We start from the raw sequence: 19,001 nt of genomic DNA on the forward strand, positions 1-19,001 counted from the left end.
AAGTGTCAGAAAGGCAGGACCCCCTGCTCTTAAAACAGGGACAGGCGCGCAGAAATGAAAAGAAAAAAATCTTCAAATAATTTTTGGGATGAGTCCTTTCCTTTTCCCTAAGCAGGTAACTGAAACTTGAAGTTTGCAAAAGCCGCGGGAAAGCGCTGTCCCAGGTCAGCGGCTGGGACTCTACAAGAATGTGACTGAATTTGGGGAGAAACCTGTTTAATTTTCCTTACTCATGCGTGTTGTACTCTTGGCTAGCGACTTGCCCACAAGAAAGATGGATTCTTCTTGCCCCAATTCTTCCTTAATATGAGATTTAGCAGCCATCTTTCTCAAGGGAAAGCGCAAGCAGGAAGGCCACACCCCATCTGTTTCAAATAAGGCCAGAAGCCTTGACATCAACAGGAGTCCAATCGGAATAGACTTTTATACCGGAACCGCTTTGCCTCACGACCGGAAGAGGCTGTGCGTAAGGGCGTTGGGGGCGGAAGTGACGGGAAGGAGGTAGTGGGGTAGTTGGCGGGTGGTTGATCAGAGCCGGTCGCCATGTCCGCGGGGAGCGCGACACATCCTGGAGCTGGCGGGTAAAGCTTTTCTGGCGAGGGCATCGCAGCGAGCATGAGGCCCAGGAGAGGCGGAGGGATCATGGGAAGCAGCGTCTGGGTAGAGGGGCGCTTGGGTGGGAAGTGTATGTATTTGAGGGCCGGACTTTGGGGGCGAAGGATCGTGAGCAGGCCTGGGGCCCCAGAAAAAGGCCAGCGGGGATCAGAGAAAGGAGAAAAGCAGGGACTTTGGGAATGACGAGCCAAAAGGGAAGGTGAGAACGAAGGGTTGTAGGACACCAGAATCTTTTAATAGGGATGACGGAGTAGAAAGGAAGTAGATTCAGGAAAAGGGTTGAAAGAAGTGAGGATTTGGGGAAATATTGCAGTGGTTGTCTGTTTAAGGAGAGATGGTAATTTTAGCTCTGATAGTAGATTCGAAAGTGTAAAGGGAGCCTGATAGCGGGAAAATGGGGTGCTAAGGTGTAGTAAGGGGAGAAAAATAGTAAAAACTTTGTGGCCTAATATTTTCCTCTTCCTGTAGGCGCCGCAGCAAATGGGACCAACCAGCTCCAGCCCCCCTTCTCTTCCTGCCACCAGCAGCCCCAGGTGGGGAGGTTACCAGCAGTGGGGGAAGCCCTGGGGGCTCCACAGCTGCTCCCTCTGGAGCCTTGGACGCTGCTGCTGCTGTGGCTGCTAAGATCAATGCCATGCTTATGGCCAAAGGAAAGCTTAAACCAACTCAGAATGCTGCTGAGAAGGTATTTGAAGTTGAGGGGATTCTGCTGATTGCAGTTTGTAATCTTGTAATCTCACAATCATTTGTCTTAAGGAGACACTCTCGGGGGTGGGGGTACAGTAATTTAGTTTTTTTTTTTTTTTTTTTCTTTTTAGAGCTGCAGGAGCGGCATATGGAGGTTACCAGGCCAGGGGTCAAATCAGAGCTGCAGCTGCTATGCCACAGCCACACCAGATCTGAGCCCCCTGTCTGCAACCTACACTACAGCTCACGGCAACACCAGATTCTTAACCCACTGAGCAAGGCCAGGGATCTAACCTGCATCCTCATGGATGTTAGATTCGTTTCTGCTGAGCCAGGATGGGAACTCCTAGGAGGCAATTTTGCTTGGGCTAAGTTACATTTATGGACCAAATAACTTGTTTTGTCTGTGTTCCCTTAGTTCAGCCCTAGTTCTGTCTACATGATCATTTAAAGCAGTGATGTAATAGGTTTTTTGATACATGTGCATTTCCCCTGAAGTCAAAAGAGAAAATCAGATAAATCGTGGTGAGCTTTAAAATATCTCTAATTAAATCTATAGATTTAGGAGTACTCCTGTGGTGCAGCTGGTTAAGGATTCAGCGTTGTCACTGCAGTGGCTTGGGTCACCGCTGTGGTGCAGATTAGATCCCTGGCTCAGAAACTTTCATATGCCTCAGGTGCGGCCAAAAAAAAAAAAAAAAAATCTGTAGATTCACATTTCTAATGACTGCCTAATTAAAGTGCTGTTGGACATGAACTAAAATGAGTAATTTATATATATATATATATGTCTTTTGCTGTTTTAATGCAAATTGAGGAAATCAGAATACCTAGGTTATATACTCCCTATTATAATTAGAATCTTACAACTAATATGGGTCTGAACTTTGAAGCATTTAATTTACCTTGCCATAGAATCTTTCTATAGGATAATGGGTATAGGTCTGTTTGCATTGTTAGAAGACATGCTTTGTTCTTTAAAAAAAATTGTTATAGCAATTTTATGGAATGGGATATTGTTACCAGTTTATAGATTAGGAAAATTAGGTTCATGAATGGAAAGTAACTAGTTCTAGATCTGTAAATGGTAGACACAGATGTCTGGCTTCAGAGTTATGTTGGACAGTTGCTTGAAAGCCTCTAGAGTTCTCAGAGAATTTATTGTGTTCCCAGGTAGCTCATTCCAGTATAGTCATTGTTTGAAAAGGATTCTTTTGGCTTAAATTAAAAGTTGCCGAAGTTCCCGTCATGGTTGACGAACCCGACTAGCATCCATGAGGACTCAGGTTTGATGCGTGGACTTGCTGGGTTAATGATCTGGTGTTGCCATGAGCTGTGGTGTAGGTTGCAGCCACGGCTTGGATCCTGTGTTGCTATAGCTGTGGTGTAGGCCACTGGCTACAGCTCCATCTGATTTGACCACTAGCCTGGGAACCTCCACATGCTGTGGGTTTGGCCCTAAAAAGACAAAAAAAAAAATTGCCTTCCATGGTACCTGGGAAGAGATGAGTTTTGTGTTTGAAAATGCAATTCATGTGAGGTGTTGAATATGTTAATTAGTGTGTTTGTGGTGATTATTTACAATACAATGATGCACAAATATCGGAACATCAAGTTGTGCACATTAAATATGTACAATTTTTAGGAGTTCCCTCACAGCTCAGTGAGTTAAGGATCCAGTGTTGTCACTGCTGTGGCTCTGGTTATAGCTGTGGCACAGGTTCGATCCCTGGCCCAGGAACTTCCACATGCCACAGGTTCAAAAAAAAGGTACAATTTTTATTTGTCAATTATACCTTAGTAAAGCTGGTGTCAATTATACCTTAATAAAGCTGGAGGGGGAGAAAGAATGAAAATGCAATTCGTCAATCTTCCAGTTTATTAGTAGATAACATCAACAACGTTTACCAGGCTGGAACCTGTGTGGATGATTTAATAATCAAGTTCTGCGGAATTGGTGAAAACTTTTAGTGAATTGGAAGTTTGTTGTTCATTGTATTTTTATGGTTTGAAAAAATTGAGTCGTCTATTTCTGAGGCCTTAGACATACTTAAAGCAAGATGGATGCTTGAGTGTTAAAATTTTTAATACCGATGTTAATAATTTAGACTCATTTTTTCCTCTAAAAAATAATCTCTAAAATGGTGATCGAGGGAGTTCCCATTGTGGCTTAGCGGTGACTAACTCAACTAGTATCCATGAGGATGCAAGTTCTGTCCCTGGCCCCACTTGGTGGGTTAAGGACCCGATGTTGCCATGAGAGCTGTGGTGTAGGTTGAGGATGAAGCTCGGATCCTGTGTGGCTGTGGTGTAGGCTGGCAGCTGCAGCTCCAATTCCACCCCTAGGCCAGGAACTTCCATATGCCTCAGGTGTGCCCCTAAACAACAAAAAAAAAAGAGAGAGAGAAGGTAATTGAACTCAGCAGGAGGTAGCATGGTGCATAAATACTGTATTTAGAATCAGAATACCTAGGTTAGAAATCCAGAATCCCCAGTTCCTGGTTGTGTGGCTTTGACATCTGAGCCTCAGTTTCCCCATCTGTGGTGGGATTGGTAATAGATACCTGTGTAGCCCAGTCCAGTAGTCATTAGCTACATGTGGCTATTAAATGAAAATTTGAGTTAAAGGTAAATTTAAGATTTAGGATGGGTTTTTGTTTTGTTTTTGGGGGGATTTTTTTTGTCACACAAGCCACATTTCACGTGCTCAATAAACATGGGTAACGTCACCCATGTTGAACTGCCAAGTAGAGAACAGGAAGTCCTGCTGGACAACAGTGATTTGTACTTTTAAAGGTGGCCATAAGGATTCAGTGAGAGAAGAAGTGTAAATGCATTCTGAGGGGGGCTAAATAAAACAGAAGAGATACTGAGTTTATTTCGTTTGCCTCCACATTTAAACAGTGTAACTGTACAACATGGTAAATGAACTGCACTTCAATACCTTTTTTTTTTTTTTTAAAGAAGTTAAAAAAAAAAATGTGCCTAATATGCGAAGAACCTGTACTTTACCTTCTTTGAGCTGTCCCAGGCAACCAAGGGTTGGGGGAGGCCATCTTTTGAGATGAAAGTTTTTTCCAGTTTTAACGCTCATATCCAGCTCTCTTGGAGTTGCCTGTGGTTTAAATTGAGAGAAAACAGATCAGGCTTTAGGATCTTACCTGGCTTTTTATTCATTCTCTTTGTTCCTCCTTAATAGAGAATAATGAGATGTGAATTAGGTACAATTTAAGGGTTTCTGAGGTCCCTGTAAGGATGGAACTTGATGCTGAACTGGATGTGTTGTGACTGTAGCGTTGGCACAAAAGCAGCTTCTCATTACACAAACGAGATGTATGGGTTGTTGGACTAAAGTTGTGCGTGGCCTCTACCCTATATTTTCGTAGACATACAGCTAACGAATTGAGCTGTAAAGACCCATAACTTGGCCCTTTAATTTTCCTTTTGGAGATTGCAGCTTCTAGATGGTGGAGTTTCTATGATTACATGATCATAAAACTGCACACGTGGCCAAGACAGAGAAATCTGATGTTGACCTTTAAGTAAATTGACTGTACTTAATATCATTTGAGTGAGGTTCTGTTTGCTTGTCATTTCATTTATGAAGAATGACCAAGGACTATTTCCAGCTGTGTTTGCAGGCAGGTAAAGCTAAGAAGGTGGTGGCACTTGGGAAGAGGTAGTTGTAAATGGGACAATGAAAAGATATTTTTTCATCATAGAAACGTTGTAATCTAACTTCTCTTTTTGTAGCTTCAGGCCCCCGGCAAAGGCCTAACTAGCAATAAAAGCAAGGATGACCTGGTCGTAGCTGAAGTAGAGATCAATGACGTGCCTCTCACGTGTAGGAACTTGCTGACCCGAGGACAGACTCAAGACGAGGTGTGGAGATGTTGGCCTCTTTGGGGGAGGTGGGGGTGGGTGGATGTAGTTTCAGAAAACCATGGCCTCTAAACACAAGCAGGGGTCAGATATTTATTAGTGGGTTTGAGTCATAATCTGCAGAATCAGGATTGGGTTTAACTGTGGAAGAACGTCTTAATGAAGGTAAAGAAAGAGGTACGGGTGAGTTCCTTGAGTTAGTTTTGAGTAAGAAACAATGAGATCAAAATTTCAGAGAAGAGAGAACTCTTTGCTGCCTCATGGGGGAATCAGTGAATGGGGAGAATCTGTCCTGCTGCCTGTCATTGAAGTCAACTGCCACGTCATCTTTTTGATAGAATGTTTCCTTTTTAGATCAGCCGACTTAGTGGGGCTGCAGTGTCAACTCGAGGGAGGTTCATGACAACTGAGGAGAAGGCCAAAGTAGGACCAGGGTATGTATGCATGTCCTCTGCTTTGGGGAAGGACTGCACTTAGGACTCACATTAGCTTCATGTTTTTCATTCGTAGGGGGTGTGTGTGTGTGTGTGTGTGTGTGTATATGTATGGTTAGACGCTGCACACACCTGTGCTTTATAGCAGAATTTGGGACATCTCAAACAGATGTTAGAAGTGTTGGCAGCTGTTTCCTCTCTTTGGTTTTTCATCTCACAGTTAGTGCTTTTATTGGAGGGAAAAAAAGTTATACCAAAGTGTAAAAGAAAATAATATTGTTAACGTTTAAGATATATATCACTAAACTTTTTCTCATGGAAGTATTTCCCCCCAAAAATGGGTTCATGGTTTTTCATAATCTCCCTTTTCAAGAAAAACTCTTATCAAATTCCTTATTACCTCTGATGATTGTAGGTTGTGGGCTATTCATGCAAAGGTTTCATCTCAGTTTAGTTTCATTACTTCCATTATGAATTTTTGTGGGCAGATATTCAGGCAGTGAAACATTTTTCACATTGGCTTAAATTAAATATAATTAGGAGGGAAATGTGCTCCCCACCCCAAACCAAAATTATATTTTAACTTTGTTTATGTTGTTGGTTGCTATTTGGAACACAGTTAATTTTATACCTGCAGCATTTTATTAACTATGATTATTTGATCACCTTCTCCATTATTGTAATCACAATCTAAGCCCCTTTACATTTAGAATGTAGAGAGTCTTTTCCAGTTGGGTGTGGGCCTTTGAACAAATTTGTTTATATGCCACCATCACTCTTGTCTCATTAGTTTGGGTAGCCAAGAGCACATTTGCCCTTAATTTAATAGACAGACAACAAAGAGGAATTCTGTTCTCAAGCATTGGGGTATCTAGTTAACTGGATACTGGTATTCATAAGCCCCTAAGAGCAGTTTTGATCTCTGTGTGGCCCTGTTAACTTTAAGCACCAGGAAAGTTAATTCATTCCCTAGCTATAAAACCGTCTTCTTAGAAAGTAACTAGCAGTAGCCATCTCCATGTATATAGTCTGTTTTACTTTTGTGGAAACCTTGAACATTACAAATTAGATTTGGTGACCCATTTGGCTCCTTTTGTTACGACTAGTTTGGGATCATCATTTTATGTTTCTCTTTATAGGGATCGTCCCTTATATCTTCATGTCCAAGGCCAGACACGGGAATTAGTAGACAGTAAGTAATGGTTTTGGCTCACGTACTGCTTTTTGTGAAGGGCAAAGTACAGGACTGTTTGTAGTAAGTTGACAAATTGTTCCTAATGACTGTTCTAATTCTTCTTTATGAACTACTCATGGATGTACTGGGGTAATCTATAAAATGGATTAAAACATGAGTAATTGAGCCTTGGCCTATATTTATCATTGGGTACTAGTCAGTGTGTTTATGTCTTTGGTATAATATCTTACTATCTGTGTTTTTCCCTAGGAGCTGTAAACAGAATCAAAGAAATTATTACCAATGGGGTGGTCAAAGCTGCAACAGGGACAAGTCCCACTTTTAATGGTGCAACAGTCACTGTCTATCACCAGCCAGCGCCCATTGCACAGCTGTCCCCAGCTGTTAGCCAGAAGCCTCCCTTCCAGTCAGGGGTATGTTTTGCAGAGAGATGATTAACAGCGTTATCATTTCTGTAAAAATGATACTTGGCAAATACTACACAAAGCATGAAGGAAAAAAAAGAAAATCCTGAAATTCCAACCTGAAAATTACTTGCCATTGATAGCTTCAGTGGGCTGTTTAGGCTTCCAAGACATTGTAGTGAACATCTGAAATACGCATTTCTTTATACCAAAATCCTCTAAAAGAGGGATTGATAGATTGGGGTATACACACTGTACATTTTGAAGTCAGTGGTTTGATTTAAATTTGTAAAACTTGATGGCAGCTGGAGGACTAAGAAGGCTGAGTCTGATGAAGCAAGACTCTGCTGATACACTCCTCCTAGAATAAAAGGGGTTGGAGAGAGCAGCCCTCACTGAAGAATATCACAGGGCTGACTGTACTACCCGACATTCTGCTCCAGTCTCTCAGGAGACTGTCTTTGCTGTGTTGCTTTCAGCTTACATTAGTTGGGGTAAGTGGGTGTGCTTACTCAGTACTCAATCTTGGGCTTTCACCTCTTGCATAGATTTCACTGACTAGAAGAGGTATGGGTGTTATAGGTATGTACATAGAATATGTGGTTTGCATTTAAATGAAGCTCCTTCATAGGGTTTATTTTTTAGGCTCGTGGTAGAAGTTACAGGGGATCTTTATTCTGGAAGTGATTGGAAGTATCTGGGGGATTAAAGTATTTTGCGTAATAATTTTCAAGATTAGGATTTAATTATGTATTCTCTGTTTCATTTGAGGTATTCTGTTCTTCTACAGATGCATTATGTTCAAGATAAATTATTCGTGGGTCTAGAACATGCCGTGCCCACTTTTAATGTCAAGGAGAAAGTGGAAGGTCCAGGCTGCTCCTATTTGCAGCACATTCAGATTGAAACCGGTGCCAAAGTCTTCCTACGAGGAAAAGGTTCGGGCTGCATTGAGCCAGCATCTGGCCGAGAAGCTTTTGAACCTATGTACATTTACATCAGGTATGGATTGGTTGGTGGTGCTGAGGACATTTGGCTACTTGATCAGTACAAGCAGGAATGACTCAAAGATTGGGCTTAATAAGTAGTAACATGAGAACTTAGGTAAAAATAGCAGTAATAACTCTTAATTAGTTAATAAAAACTGTGTTAAGAGGGAGTTCCCTGGTGGCCTAACAGTTAAGGATTCAGCATTGTCACTGCTGTGGCTTAGGTTCGATCCCTGGCCTGGCAACTTCGGCATGCTTGTAGGCGCAGCCAAAAACTGAAGAGGTAGAGGGGGTTTTTTTAGTATTCAAATCTCTGGGTTTTATATGAGTCTATGATCATAAAATAAGCTGTGATGAGCCTAAAATAACTTTCATTTACACTCCTGTTGCAATATTGGAGTTTTCCCTATGGCTCAGTGGGTTAAGGATCTGGTGCTGTCACTGCTGTGGTTTAGGTTCAATCTCTGGTCCAGGAACTGTCACATGCTGCGTGCGGGTGCAGCCAAAAAAAAACCCCCGCAAAAACCAAAAAACCTATGATGATATCTTTTTTTTTTTTTTTTTTTTTTTTTTTTGTCTTTTTGCTATTTCTTGGGCTGCTCCCGCTGCATATGGAGGTTTCCAGGCTAGGAGTCGAGTCGGAACTGTAGCCGCCAGCCTACGCCAGAGCCACAGCAACGCGGGATCCAAGCCGCATCTGCAACCTACACCACAGCTCACGGCAACGCTGGATCCTTAACCCACTGAGCAAGGGCAGGGACCGAACCCACAATTTCATGGTTCCTAGTCGGATTCGTTAACCACTGCGCCACGACGGGAACTCCTAATGATACTATATCTTGAAAGGTTTAAATGACTTTGTGTTTCTATTTTGTGATTTTTCAGAAGCTTAGATTTGTGCAAAATTGAATATATTACATTTATAAAATAGCATACAAAGTGGAAGCAGAATTTTGTATCGTTCCTTTTTCTCTCCTTAAAATTTCTTGGTTCTTACTTCTTTGCAGTCATCCCAAACCAGAAGGCCTGGCTGCTGCCAAGAAGCTCTGTGAGAATCTCTTGCAAACAGTGAGTTTTATTTATTTATCTGTCGGATACTCATTTAGAAGATCTACTGCCACTTTGGACAGTGTCTTAGCTGTTTTGCTACCTGGATTAGTTTTCTACGGCTGCCATATCAAATTACCACAAACTGGGTGACATTTATTCTCTCACAGTTCAGGAAGCCAGAAGTCCAGAAGCAAGGTTGGTTCCTTCTGAAGGCTCTGAGGGAGACTCCTCTCTATGTGCTTCCTGTGATTAGGACTTACAGTCCTCGGAATTCTTAGCCTTGTGTCCACATAACTCTGCTTCCTCTGATTTAGGGCCCAACCTGATCCAGTATGACTGCATCTTAATGACCTCTTCCATCTGCAAAGGCCTTGTTTCCATATAAAGGAGTTTCCAGGCAGACATGAATTACGGGTGGTGGGGACACGCTCTATTCAAACCATTACATCATTCTAGCAAGTAATAATTCTCTGTAAGGAAGTCAGTTTCCCCTAGCCAGAGTCACAGTTGGCTTGCATTTCTTCTTCAGCAGCTATTTTAGTATGGAATTTTGAAATTTCCAGTATTATAGAATCTCAATGTTGTCAGTTATTTAAATAATACTTTTACTCGTCCTGGTCAAGTTATTTATGGTGGACATTCTTTTTTTTTTTTTTTTTTTTGGCTACCACGTGGCATGGAATTCCCAAGTCAGGGAATGAATCCAAGCTGGAGTTGTGATCTATGTGGCAACAGCAGATCCTTAATCCACTGCCCCGAGTTCCTGCTGCTGCAGAGACTCTGTTGATCCTATTGTGCCACAGTGGGAGTGCCCCAAATTCTCTCTTTTTTTTTTTTTTTTTAGGGCAGTACCTGTGGCTTATGGAGGTTCCCAGGCTAGGGGTTGGATCGGAGCTACACCTGCTGGCCTACGCCATAGCCACAGCCACACTGGATCTGAGCCACGTCTGCGACTTACACCACAGTTCACTGCAACACTGGAGCAGTCCTTAACCTGGATCCTTAAGCGAGGATCCTGGATCCTGAGCGAGGCCAGGGATCGAACCCACATCTTTATGGACACTAACTGGGTTGTTAACCACTGAGCCAATATTAAAAAGAACTCTCCAAATTCTTTTTAATATCAGCTTTAGCTATAATAGTTTAAAACCAATTGGCAGTGCCTTTGGGATAATTGCTTCTTTGACTAGCCATTCTTTTTATTCAGTAATCAGATAACCAGAAGTTAAACCATAAGACTGTTTTTAGGTTTGAAATTCAGGTTTGGGATGATTGAATATGTTATTTGGCATTTAAGGGTGCCCTTTTGGGATGAAGCTGTTTTCTTTGCTTTTGTGAGGTAACCTGATACCAAACCTTGTACCATGTAACTTCCCTGACTATTCCCCATCTTCTTTGTTGCCACCTGAAGTTGGACTTAGTCAGATGCTTATGATGAAGAACCAGAGGTGGGGAGTACTAAACCTTCATTAAGCTATGAGGTCTTTGAAGGTAAGGTAGATTACCTAGTAAATGAAGAATGGGAGATCCCACTGGGGCAAAGTGGGTTAAGAACGTGGTCGCAGGAAATTCCCATTGTGGCTCAGTGGTAACGAACCTGACTAGTATCCATGAGGACTCAGGTTTGACTGACCCCCGGCCTCGCTCAGTGGGTTAAGGGTCTGGCGTTTCTGTGAGCTGTGGTGTAGGTCACAGACATGACTCAGATCCCACATTACTGTGGCTGTGGTGTAGGCCAGTAGTTGCAGCTCAGATTTCAACCCCTAGCCTGGGAATTTCCATATCCCGTGGGTGTGGCCCTGAAACGGCTTTTTTAAAAAAAAAAAAAAAAAAAAAAAAGACTGATTGCAGCTTCTCTGGTTGCTAAGCAGGTGTAGGTGTGATTCCTGGCCTGACACAGTGAGTTAAAGGGTCCGGCATTGCCACAGCTGCAGCTCTGATTCAATCCCTGGCCTGGGAACTTCCATATGCCCCAAATGCAACCATAAAATTTAAAAGTAAAATAAAAGAATGAACGATTTCTCTACAGTGATAGAACTTAACATTTTTATAAGTCTTTAATTTCTGTGGATCTCTGAATGATTTTGTACCCCAGAATTGGGTCGATTTTGCTGGGGGTGGGGGGACAGATTTGGAATGCTGATGTCCATGCTCCTGGTTCTCTAGATCTGGCTTAATAATTTATAGGTGTTCCTTATTAGAATTTAAACAAGTCTAGGAGTGCCCGTCGTGGCACAGTGGTTAACGAATCTGACTAGGAACCATGAGCTTGCGGGTTCCGTCCCTTCGCTCAGTGGGTTAACAATCCGGCGTTGCGTGAGTTGTGGTGTAGGTTGCAGACGCGGCTCGGATCCCGTGTTGCTGTGGCTCTGGCGTAGGCCGGTGGCTACAGCTCCGATTGGACCCCTAGCCTGGGAACCTCCATATGCCGAGGGAGCGGCTCAAGAAATGGCAAAAAGACCAAAAAAAAAAAAAAAAAGAATTTAAACAAGTCTGAATTTGCTTGAAACATCAGTGGAAGTGTTTTCATTCCTGATTGCTTTGGTCCTAGAATTACACTCTCAGAGATTTGGGTCTGACCATATTGATTTGTTTTCCCTTCTCTTTCAGGTTCATGCTGAATACTCTAGATTTGTGAATCAGATTAATACTGCCGTCCCTTTACCAGGTGTGTATGTCTTGAAGTGTTTGAAAAATATCTTGCTAGTGATAATTTATGTATAAAATATGATACTTGAGGCTAGATTTTACTGTGCCTGGGCACTGCTAATGTTCCCTTCAACTCAGGGTAATTTGGAAAGCCATTTGTGCCTCAGAAGTTTTTCTTCCCTAGAGATTAAGTTTAGTATTCAGCTAAAATGTCTCATTCTGCTGCAGCTGATTAAACACTTTTTTTCTTCCCCCCTCAGGCTATACACAACCCTCTGCTATAAGTAGTGTCCCTCCTCAACCACCATATTATCCATCCAATGGCTATCAGTCTGGTTACCCTGTTGTTCCCCCTCCTCAGCAGCCAGTTCAACCTCCCTATGGAGTACCAAGCATAGTGCCACCAGCTGTTTCTTTGGCACCTGGAGTCTTGCCAGCATTACCTACTGGAGTTCCACCTGTGCCAACACAATACCCGATAACACAAGTGCAGCCTCCAGCTAGCACTGGACAGGTAGGATGCCAGGATATGGAACATTGCTCCCACTGAATTAGGAAAAATTGCAACCGGGAGGGGACAGCAAGGGGGTGGTATTATTCAGAAGTGATATGTGATGTGAGGGATTTGTTTTCTCTATTGTATTCTTCCTGTGTTCTGACCACGAAACTACCTGACTACTTGGGAATAGTGTGTACATAGAGCTTCTGTGAAGGGCTGAATGATGAATATTGTAGGGTTTGTGGGCATACAGTCGCTGTCATGTCAAAAGCAGCCACAGACAATACCAAATGAATAAGCATCACTGTGTTCCCATGAAACTTGATTTACAAAATCAAGAGTCGTAGTTTGGGAGTTCCCTGGTGGCGCAGTAGGTTAAGGATCCATTGTTGGTCACCGCAGTGGCTTAGATTGCTGCTGTGGCACGGGTTTAATCCCTGGCGTGAGAATTTCTGTATGCCACAAGTGCAGCCAAAAATAAAATAAAATTTAAAAAATCATAGTTTGCCTGCCCCTGGCTTTGCGGTGTTAAGAAAGTTCTCGAAAAACAAAAAAGTTCTCAAGAAGAGCTGCTGTACCCCATGCATCTAAGTGATTGGAACTGATGTACTACTCTTAGGAGAAATATTAAACCATATACAGGTGTTCCTAGGGCAAGATATATATGAACTTTCCAAAACTCAAGGATTATAAATGCTGGTATATATTTCTCAAGGTGGGGAAAAAACTAGAATTTTAGAAAAGAGTAAGTAGCCAGCTCATCCAGATTATCTACAGTCCTTCCTAGAGGCAGGGGAGAGACAATTGGGAGCATGGTAATGGATTTATGGCGGGTCCTCCTCTGTGGGCCTCTCATAGTGTACCATGCCAGAGTAACTTACAACCTTGAACCATTGCCCAGCCTCCTTACCTGTGGGCTGTGAGCACTGAAGGGGGTTGTACAGTGTAAAACCAAAAAAGGGCTTGTGAACTAAATTCTGCTTGTGGTTCCTAATCATTCCTAATCATTAATTCCTAATCATAATCATTATTTTACATTTTATATTTAGGCAGAGCTATAGTTCTGCAACTTTGTGCCACATTCTTTTGTAGTTAGAGTGTAGCAGAGTGGTTAAGAGGTTGGGATTTTGAGGGCGTTATCTTGTGACTCTGGATTAAGGATCCAGCATTGTCACTGTGGCAGCCTGGGTGGCTGCTGTGGTGCAGGTTTGATCCCTGGACCAGGTTTGATCCAAATGCCACGGATGTGGCCAAAAAAAAGAACTGGGGTCTAGAGATAGATTTCCAGGGTTCGTGATGCTTCCCCGTTTTTGAGCTGTGTAATCTTGGGATAGAACTTAACCTCTCGAGGCTTTGGTTTTCCTTATATATAAAATGAGCAGAGTTCCTGTTGTGGCACTGCAGAAACGAATCTGACTAGTATCCATGAGGATTTGGGTTCCATCCCTCACATCAGTGGGTTGAGGATCTGGCCTTTGCCATGAACTGTGGTGTAGGTCACAGATGAGGCACAGGTCCCGAGTTGCTGTGGCTGTGCTGTAGGCCAGCAGCTGTAGCTCTGATTTGAACCCTATCCAGGGAACTTCCATATGCAGCGGTTGCTGGCCTAAAAAGCAAGAAACAAACAGAAACCCGTAATGATCATACCTCAAAGAGTTGCCAGGATTAAGCAAGATAATCTAAGCGGTCAGTAAATATTAGTTGTTATTAATAAGAGTTTTCCTTTTAGAAGTGCTTGTTTTCCCTAATATGCCTATCTTTTGATCATCTCTCATTCCGTTTTGGAACAACCTCTTAAAATATTAGACAGACTGGCTCTTGATATAACACCTGACTCATGGGAGTGATAGACGAAGTTGTCTTTACCATAAGTATTAGCTGCATTTATGATTTAGAAAGCACTAATTACATTGATTAAAGGGCTTTAAATAAGAGAATGTTCTTGCCTGAGAACTTCTGGACTAAGTAAATGGCTGGAGTGTCTATTGTTTGTTAATAATCATGTTTTCTGCTAATGGCCAGAATGTGCAGCAGGTTTTTCCTGAGTTGTAGAGTTTGTCACTTTCACGTTCCCCTACCAGGAAGGTGGGAAGACGAGGTGATAACTCTTTAACAAATTATACCTGAAGGAGACTATGGTTCTTATTTTCATCAGAAGAGGAAAGGTCCATATGAAACCTAACTGATCATTAAAGTACATTGTAATCTTTAATGTTAATCGTTGAGATGGGTATTCTTACACGTTTTTCCTTGGTTTGTTTTGGTCCCAGAGTCCGATGAGTGGGCCTTTTATTCCTGCTGCTCCTGTCAAAACTGCCTTGCCTGCCGGCCCCCAGCCCCCGCCCCCGCCCCAGCCCCAGCCCCCACTCCCAAGTCAACCCCAGGCACAGAAGAGGCGATTCACAGAGGAGCTACCAGATGAACGAGAATCTGGACTTCTTGGATACCAGGTTAAATAAAATATCCTGTCTTATTTTCTTCATCTTAACCAACTGTATTCTCCCTTAAAAGAAAGATAAATTCACATTTATATCAACCGTCCTCCCAATACTAGGATTTCTGCTTTCTGGAATCTGTTTAGAATAGATCATTCATCCTTGGGGAATAATTTAAAGCGAGAGTGATTCCCTTTGTGCAGGTTTTAATCTTTGGGGTCAGTGTGATAAGAGAACACAAAGCTCTCCACCTAGAGATAAGTCTCCTGTGACTAACATCTGGAAGTTCTGTAGAATTGTGCACTTCCTTTTTATGCAGCAGACTTGAAAGCCTCTGATAGTTTTTAGTGAAATACGTAGGGAAGAGCTAGCATTCTACCATTATGGTTTGTATTTAAAACCTTGGCTTTCAATTTGCTGTTCTCTTTCTCCCTCCTAAAAAGGAGGGTGATGCCTTTCTCCAATTCCTACACCCCTTTAAAAAAAAAAAAAAAAAAAAAACACCAGAAATGCAGTGATTCTGTGCATGTACATAATTATATACAGTCATTACTAATGAGTCTTTTTAAGATTGTTGACATATGTACTTTAGGCACAATTTGGTTTTATCAGGAGAAGCACCCTTTTTGCCTGAATCCTTGAAACATTCTTTGAAACAAATTTTGGAGCATTTTTGTAGTTTTTATGAGTAGGTCTATACAGACAAGTTTAAGTCATGGATAGCTGAGAACATACAGACATGGCATAATGAGAATCACAACAGACTTGACCAAGTCCTACGGAGAAAAATAATCTACTCCCACTGTAGTTATACTCCAAGTCCCAAAGAGCTATGTAGTGCAGCTTACTGCAGTTTATCAGAAAGATGAGGCACTTGACAGTTACATTAAGGAGCTAAAGTCAATACAGCAGTTGTAGATTTGCTAATGCTACTGTATTTTTCTGCTCATAGCATGGACCCATTCATATGACTAATTTAGGTACAGGCTTCTCCAGTCAGAATGAGATTGAAGGTGCAGGATCGAAGCCAGCAAGTTCCTCAGGCAAAGAGCGAGAGAGGGACAGGTAAGCTGGTTGGAACATAACTATATGAATATACAGGTGTTATTTTTTTGCACCATTAGTGTGGATAGTGTTAATTGCTGTGAGCTTCTATGTTGTAAAACTGAAATGAAATCATTTGGCTCAAACAAGCTGCTGTTTGTTGTAATAGATGCAGTAATGGAAAATATGATATCCATTACACAGTCTTAGCAGCAGTTATAGTCAGCCTTGAATAATTCTGGACTTGATTATTGAGTTATCTTCCTTTACTTTTCATTGTCTGTGTCTTGGCCATTTTCCTAAGGGTAGACAGTAAAATGACAAGCCATTTTGGCAGCTTGGAGTCTTAGGATATCATGGATGGAGGTACTTGATTGGAACTCCGACCTGCCATCCAGTGCTTGAATTCTCCTTTTCTATGTTATGTTAGCCATCATAAGTTGGAGCTGACCGATCACAATAGTTCATTCTTTCTTACTCATTCATTCTGTTATATCTGTTTTATCCATATTTATTTATTCATTCTATCATAGCCTTATAATCTTAGAACTTGATAACAACTTGAAAAATAAGGGAATCAGGTGGAAAAGGTTGAAACTATTGGTTAAAATAAACTTGAAAGATTATATGCAGACTGTACTGTTACTCCACTTCTTATCTACTGGAGATGTTGAAACGGGTTGAATTTGTCTGAAAGAATATTTAACTTTTTCTTTTAACAGGCAGTTGATGCCTCCACCAGCTTTTCCAGTGACTGGAATAAAAACAGAGTCTGATGAAAGGAATGGGTCTGGGACTTTAACAGGGAGCCATGGTGAGTAAGGTGTAGCTGGGGGAACAAGGGAGTGGCTAAGACGGGTCTTAAACTGTTAGTTTTCTAACCTGAGATTCATTCAGGTGCGACTCATTCAGGTGCTTAATCCAACCTCTGTAATCTACTGGCTAATGAGAATACTTTTTTTTTTTATTTATAAGGACAGCATGTAGTTACGCAGCCTTTTATTTTCAACCGACGTGTGTCTAGAAAAGAGTCAGTCAACTTATATTTTATACATAGCATCAATGACATTAAAACCCTAAGAAAAACTAAATGATTGGTAGGTCATTTCAAAATTTTGTTGCTTTTGTTGTTTGAATACTGGATGTAATCTGATACAGGCTTAAATACTGATTTTTCTTTGTTTGGGGATATGAGCCACATCTCCCCTCATAGCTCTGTAGGTTGGGAATGGTCAGCCAAGTGGCTGTTTTTTAAAGTGTTGCTTCTTGGTATCCCAGAATGCTAAATCCTGGAGAGGTCCATGAATGGGATCATTTTTGTTCTTTGCCTGTAGTCGTAATAAAAATGAACAGAAGAAAATACTTTTTTTTTTTCTTTTCTTAACTTCTTTTCTTTTAACTCTTTAAAAGGTGAAATATCAGCCTCCAGAGACTCACTTGCTAACTTTCCTTTTTTTTTTTCTTTTTTCTTTTTTTTTCTTTTTTTTTTTTGTGTTTCTTTTTTCTTTCTCTGTTTTCTTACATGGTTCTGGTGGATTCACATTTGCTGATGCTGGTGCTGTTTTTCGTGTGATCTTCAACGTTTTTGGGTGACCATTGACCCTGTGACCTCAAAATGGTGTCCAACTAACCAATTACAATTAACATCTTTTTTTTAAATTAACGAATTTGTGGTATTATCTTTTTTTTTTTTTTTTCCTTCTTGGTGGGGGTTGGGGTTGGGGTTGTCTTTCTCTATTCTAGATTATCCAGTCAAGAAGATGAAAACTACGGAGAAGGGATTTGGTTTGGTGGCTTATGCTGCAGATTCTTCTGACGAAGAGGAGGAACATGGCGGTCATAAAAATGCAAGTAGTTTTCCACAGGGCTGGAGTTTGGGATATCAGTACCCTTCATCACAACCACGAGCTAAACAACAGATGCCATTCTGGATGGCCCCATAGGCAACAGTGGAAGAGTTTTGAGCCTTGGTGACTCTTTAGCAATAATGCATGCATTCGATTTAACAAGACTCTGGGGCCTGTCCTAGGAACCATCTTGGACCTTTGAAGAAGTCAGAGATGAGTGTCTCCTTTCTTAAAGGGGTTCCATTCTTTTTAAAACATCCTTAAATCTGCAGCGGCATAGCATCTGTTAAAATTTACTTAGAATCACAGATTTGTCTCAGAAGCTTTTTAACAGTTGGTGAAATGTGCTCGTTCAACAGGGTCATTCCGATATACACTTGACCTGGTCCAGCCTTTTCCAAATGAATAGCCCTTATTCTGACGTAAACCAAGTTTTATTTGTATTTTACTACTGTTTGGTCAATTTTGATAATAACTGGTTCCAAACAAAGCCTTACTATTTATTAGTGGGGAAATGATTTTAAGACCATCCTTTCTTTTCAGTACTTAGATCTAAGAACCCCTGCGTCCCTGTTTCATTTTTGGATTCTTTGTTTTGGAAAACGTGGTTTTACTAATTTAAAACTGTTGAATATAGCTGGATCCTGGGGAATTGAAGGTTTTCTTTATTTCTTTGGGATGATCCAAAGCTGGCACCTTCAGGCACTCTCGTCTCAGAGAGCCATTGCTGTTTTTATTGCCCGTCTAAGCTCCTTGTCTTCAAGTGGGTCAGAGAAAACTGCTTGATCAAAAGCTGGTCAGAACTCATCACAGAAATGAAACCCAGTGGTCTGTCTCTCTCAGAACTGGTTGCAGCGAAAATAGAGAGATTTGACTGCTCGCAATAGAATGGTGGACTTAGTGACTGAGATTGCGACTTGTCCTTTTTCTTGGCATTACAGGTTTTGCCAAAAGAACTTTTTTTGTATCAAATATTGATGTGTGAAAGTGAAGGAGCTAGTCTGCTGAACCAGGAGTAGTTTGAGATATTGAACTATCATTTTTGCACATTTGAATACTTTGCAGGCTGGCTTTGTATAAATGTATCCTCTGGTTTCCTATATGTTGTAAATATTTAGAACATAATTTCATTATAAATAAATGTATAAATATTCTGCTTGTGGTTTCTCTGTTCTTTCTTCCACAACGTATCCATGCACTAAAATTCATAAACTTTTTTGCTCACAGCATACTATAACCCCCATCAGAAAAATACATACCTGGACCCAAGA

At 41.4% G+C, this 19,001-nt stretch overlaps 1 protein-coding gene and 2 non-coding genes across 14 annotated transcripts; all 3 read left to right on the forward strand.

Annotated features, from left to right (window-relative positions):
• Positions 1 to 503: 503 nt before the first annotated feature.
• KHDC4 (KH domain containing 4, pre-mRNA splicing factor) lies at positions 504 to 18,884 on the forward strand. Of its 12 annotated transcripts, none has more exons than XR_014844088.1 (14): positions 504 to 581; positions 1,084 to 1,300; positions 5,056 to 5,184; positions 5,539 to 5,618; positions 6,758 to 6,810; positions 7,063 to 7,226; positions 8,008 to 8,219; positions 9,214 to 9,274; positions 11,867 to 11,924; positions 12,166 to 12,419; positions 14,675 to 14,854; positions 15,820 to 15,904; positions 16,606 to 16,697; positions 17,627 to 18,884. XR_014844088.1 is itself a non-coding variant. In XM_085022780.1 (14 exons), exons 6-14 carry the CDS (start codon positions 7,096 to 7,098, stop codon positions 17,824 to 17,826), a joined length of 1,320 nt encoding a protein of 439 aa, XP_084878906.1. In that variant the 5' UTR covers positions 504 to 581; positions 1,084 to 1,300; positions 5,056 to 5,184; positions 5,539 to 5,618; positions 6,758 to 6,810; positions 7,063 to 7,095; the 3' UTR covers positions 17,827 to 18,884. The 12 variants fall into 12 exon arrangements, 3 of the variants coding, with proteins under 3 accessions (XP_084878906.1, XP_001928683.3, XP_084878905.1); XR_014844089.1 differs by having other exon boundaries at positions 12,267 to 12,419; positions 15,792 to 15,904; XR_014844090.1 differs by having other exon boundaries at positions 12,267 to 12,419.
• On the forward strand, positions 7,522 to 7,652 carry LOC146404053 (small Cajal body-specific RNA 4). Its single transcript, XR_014845019.1, has one exon.
• LOC146404054 (small nucleolar RNA SNORA42/SNORA80 family) lies at positions 13,215 to 13,350 on the forward strand. The gene has a single exon (XR_014845020.1). It is a non-coding gene; the product is annotated as a small nucleolar RNA SNORA42/SNORA80 family (small nucleolar RNA).
• Positions 18,885 to 19,001: the final 117 nt, after the last annotated feature.

This window comes from Sus scrofa, chromosome 4 (genome assembly GCF_054392235.1).
Source record: "Sus scrofa isolate SSC_HxYL_T2T_F1_AM1 chromosome 4, Sscrofa_HxYL_maternal_Yorkshire_Landrace_v2.0, whole genome shotgun sequence".
Classification (NCBI taxonomy): domain Eukaryota; kingdom Metazoa; phylum Chordata; class Mammalia; order Artiodactyla; family Suidae; genus Sus; species Sus scrofa.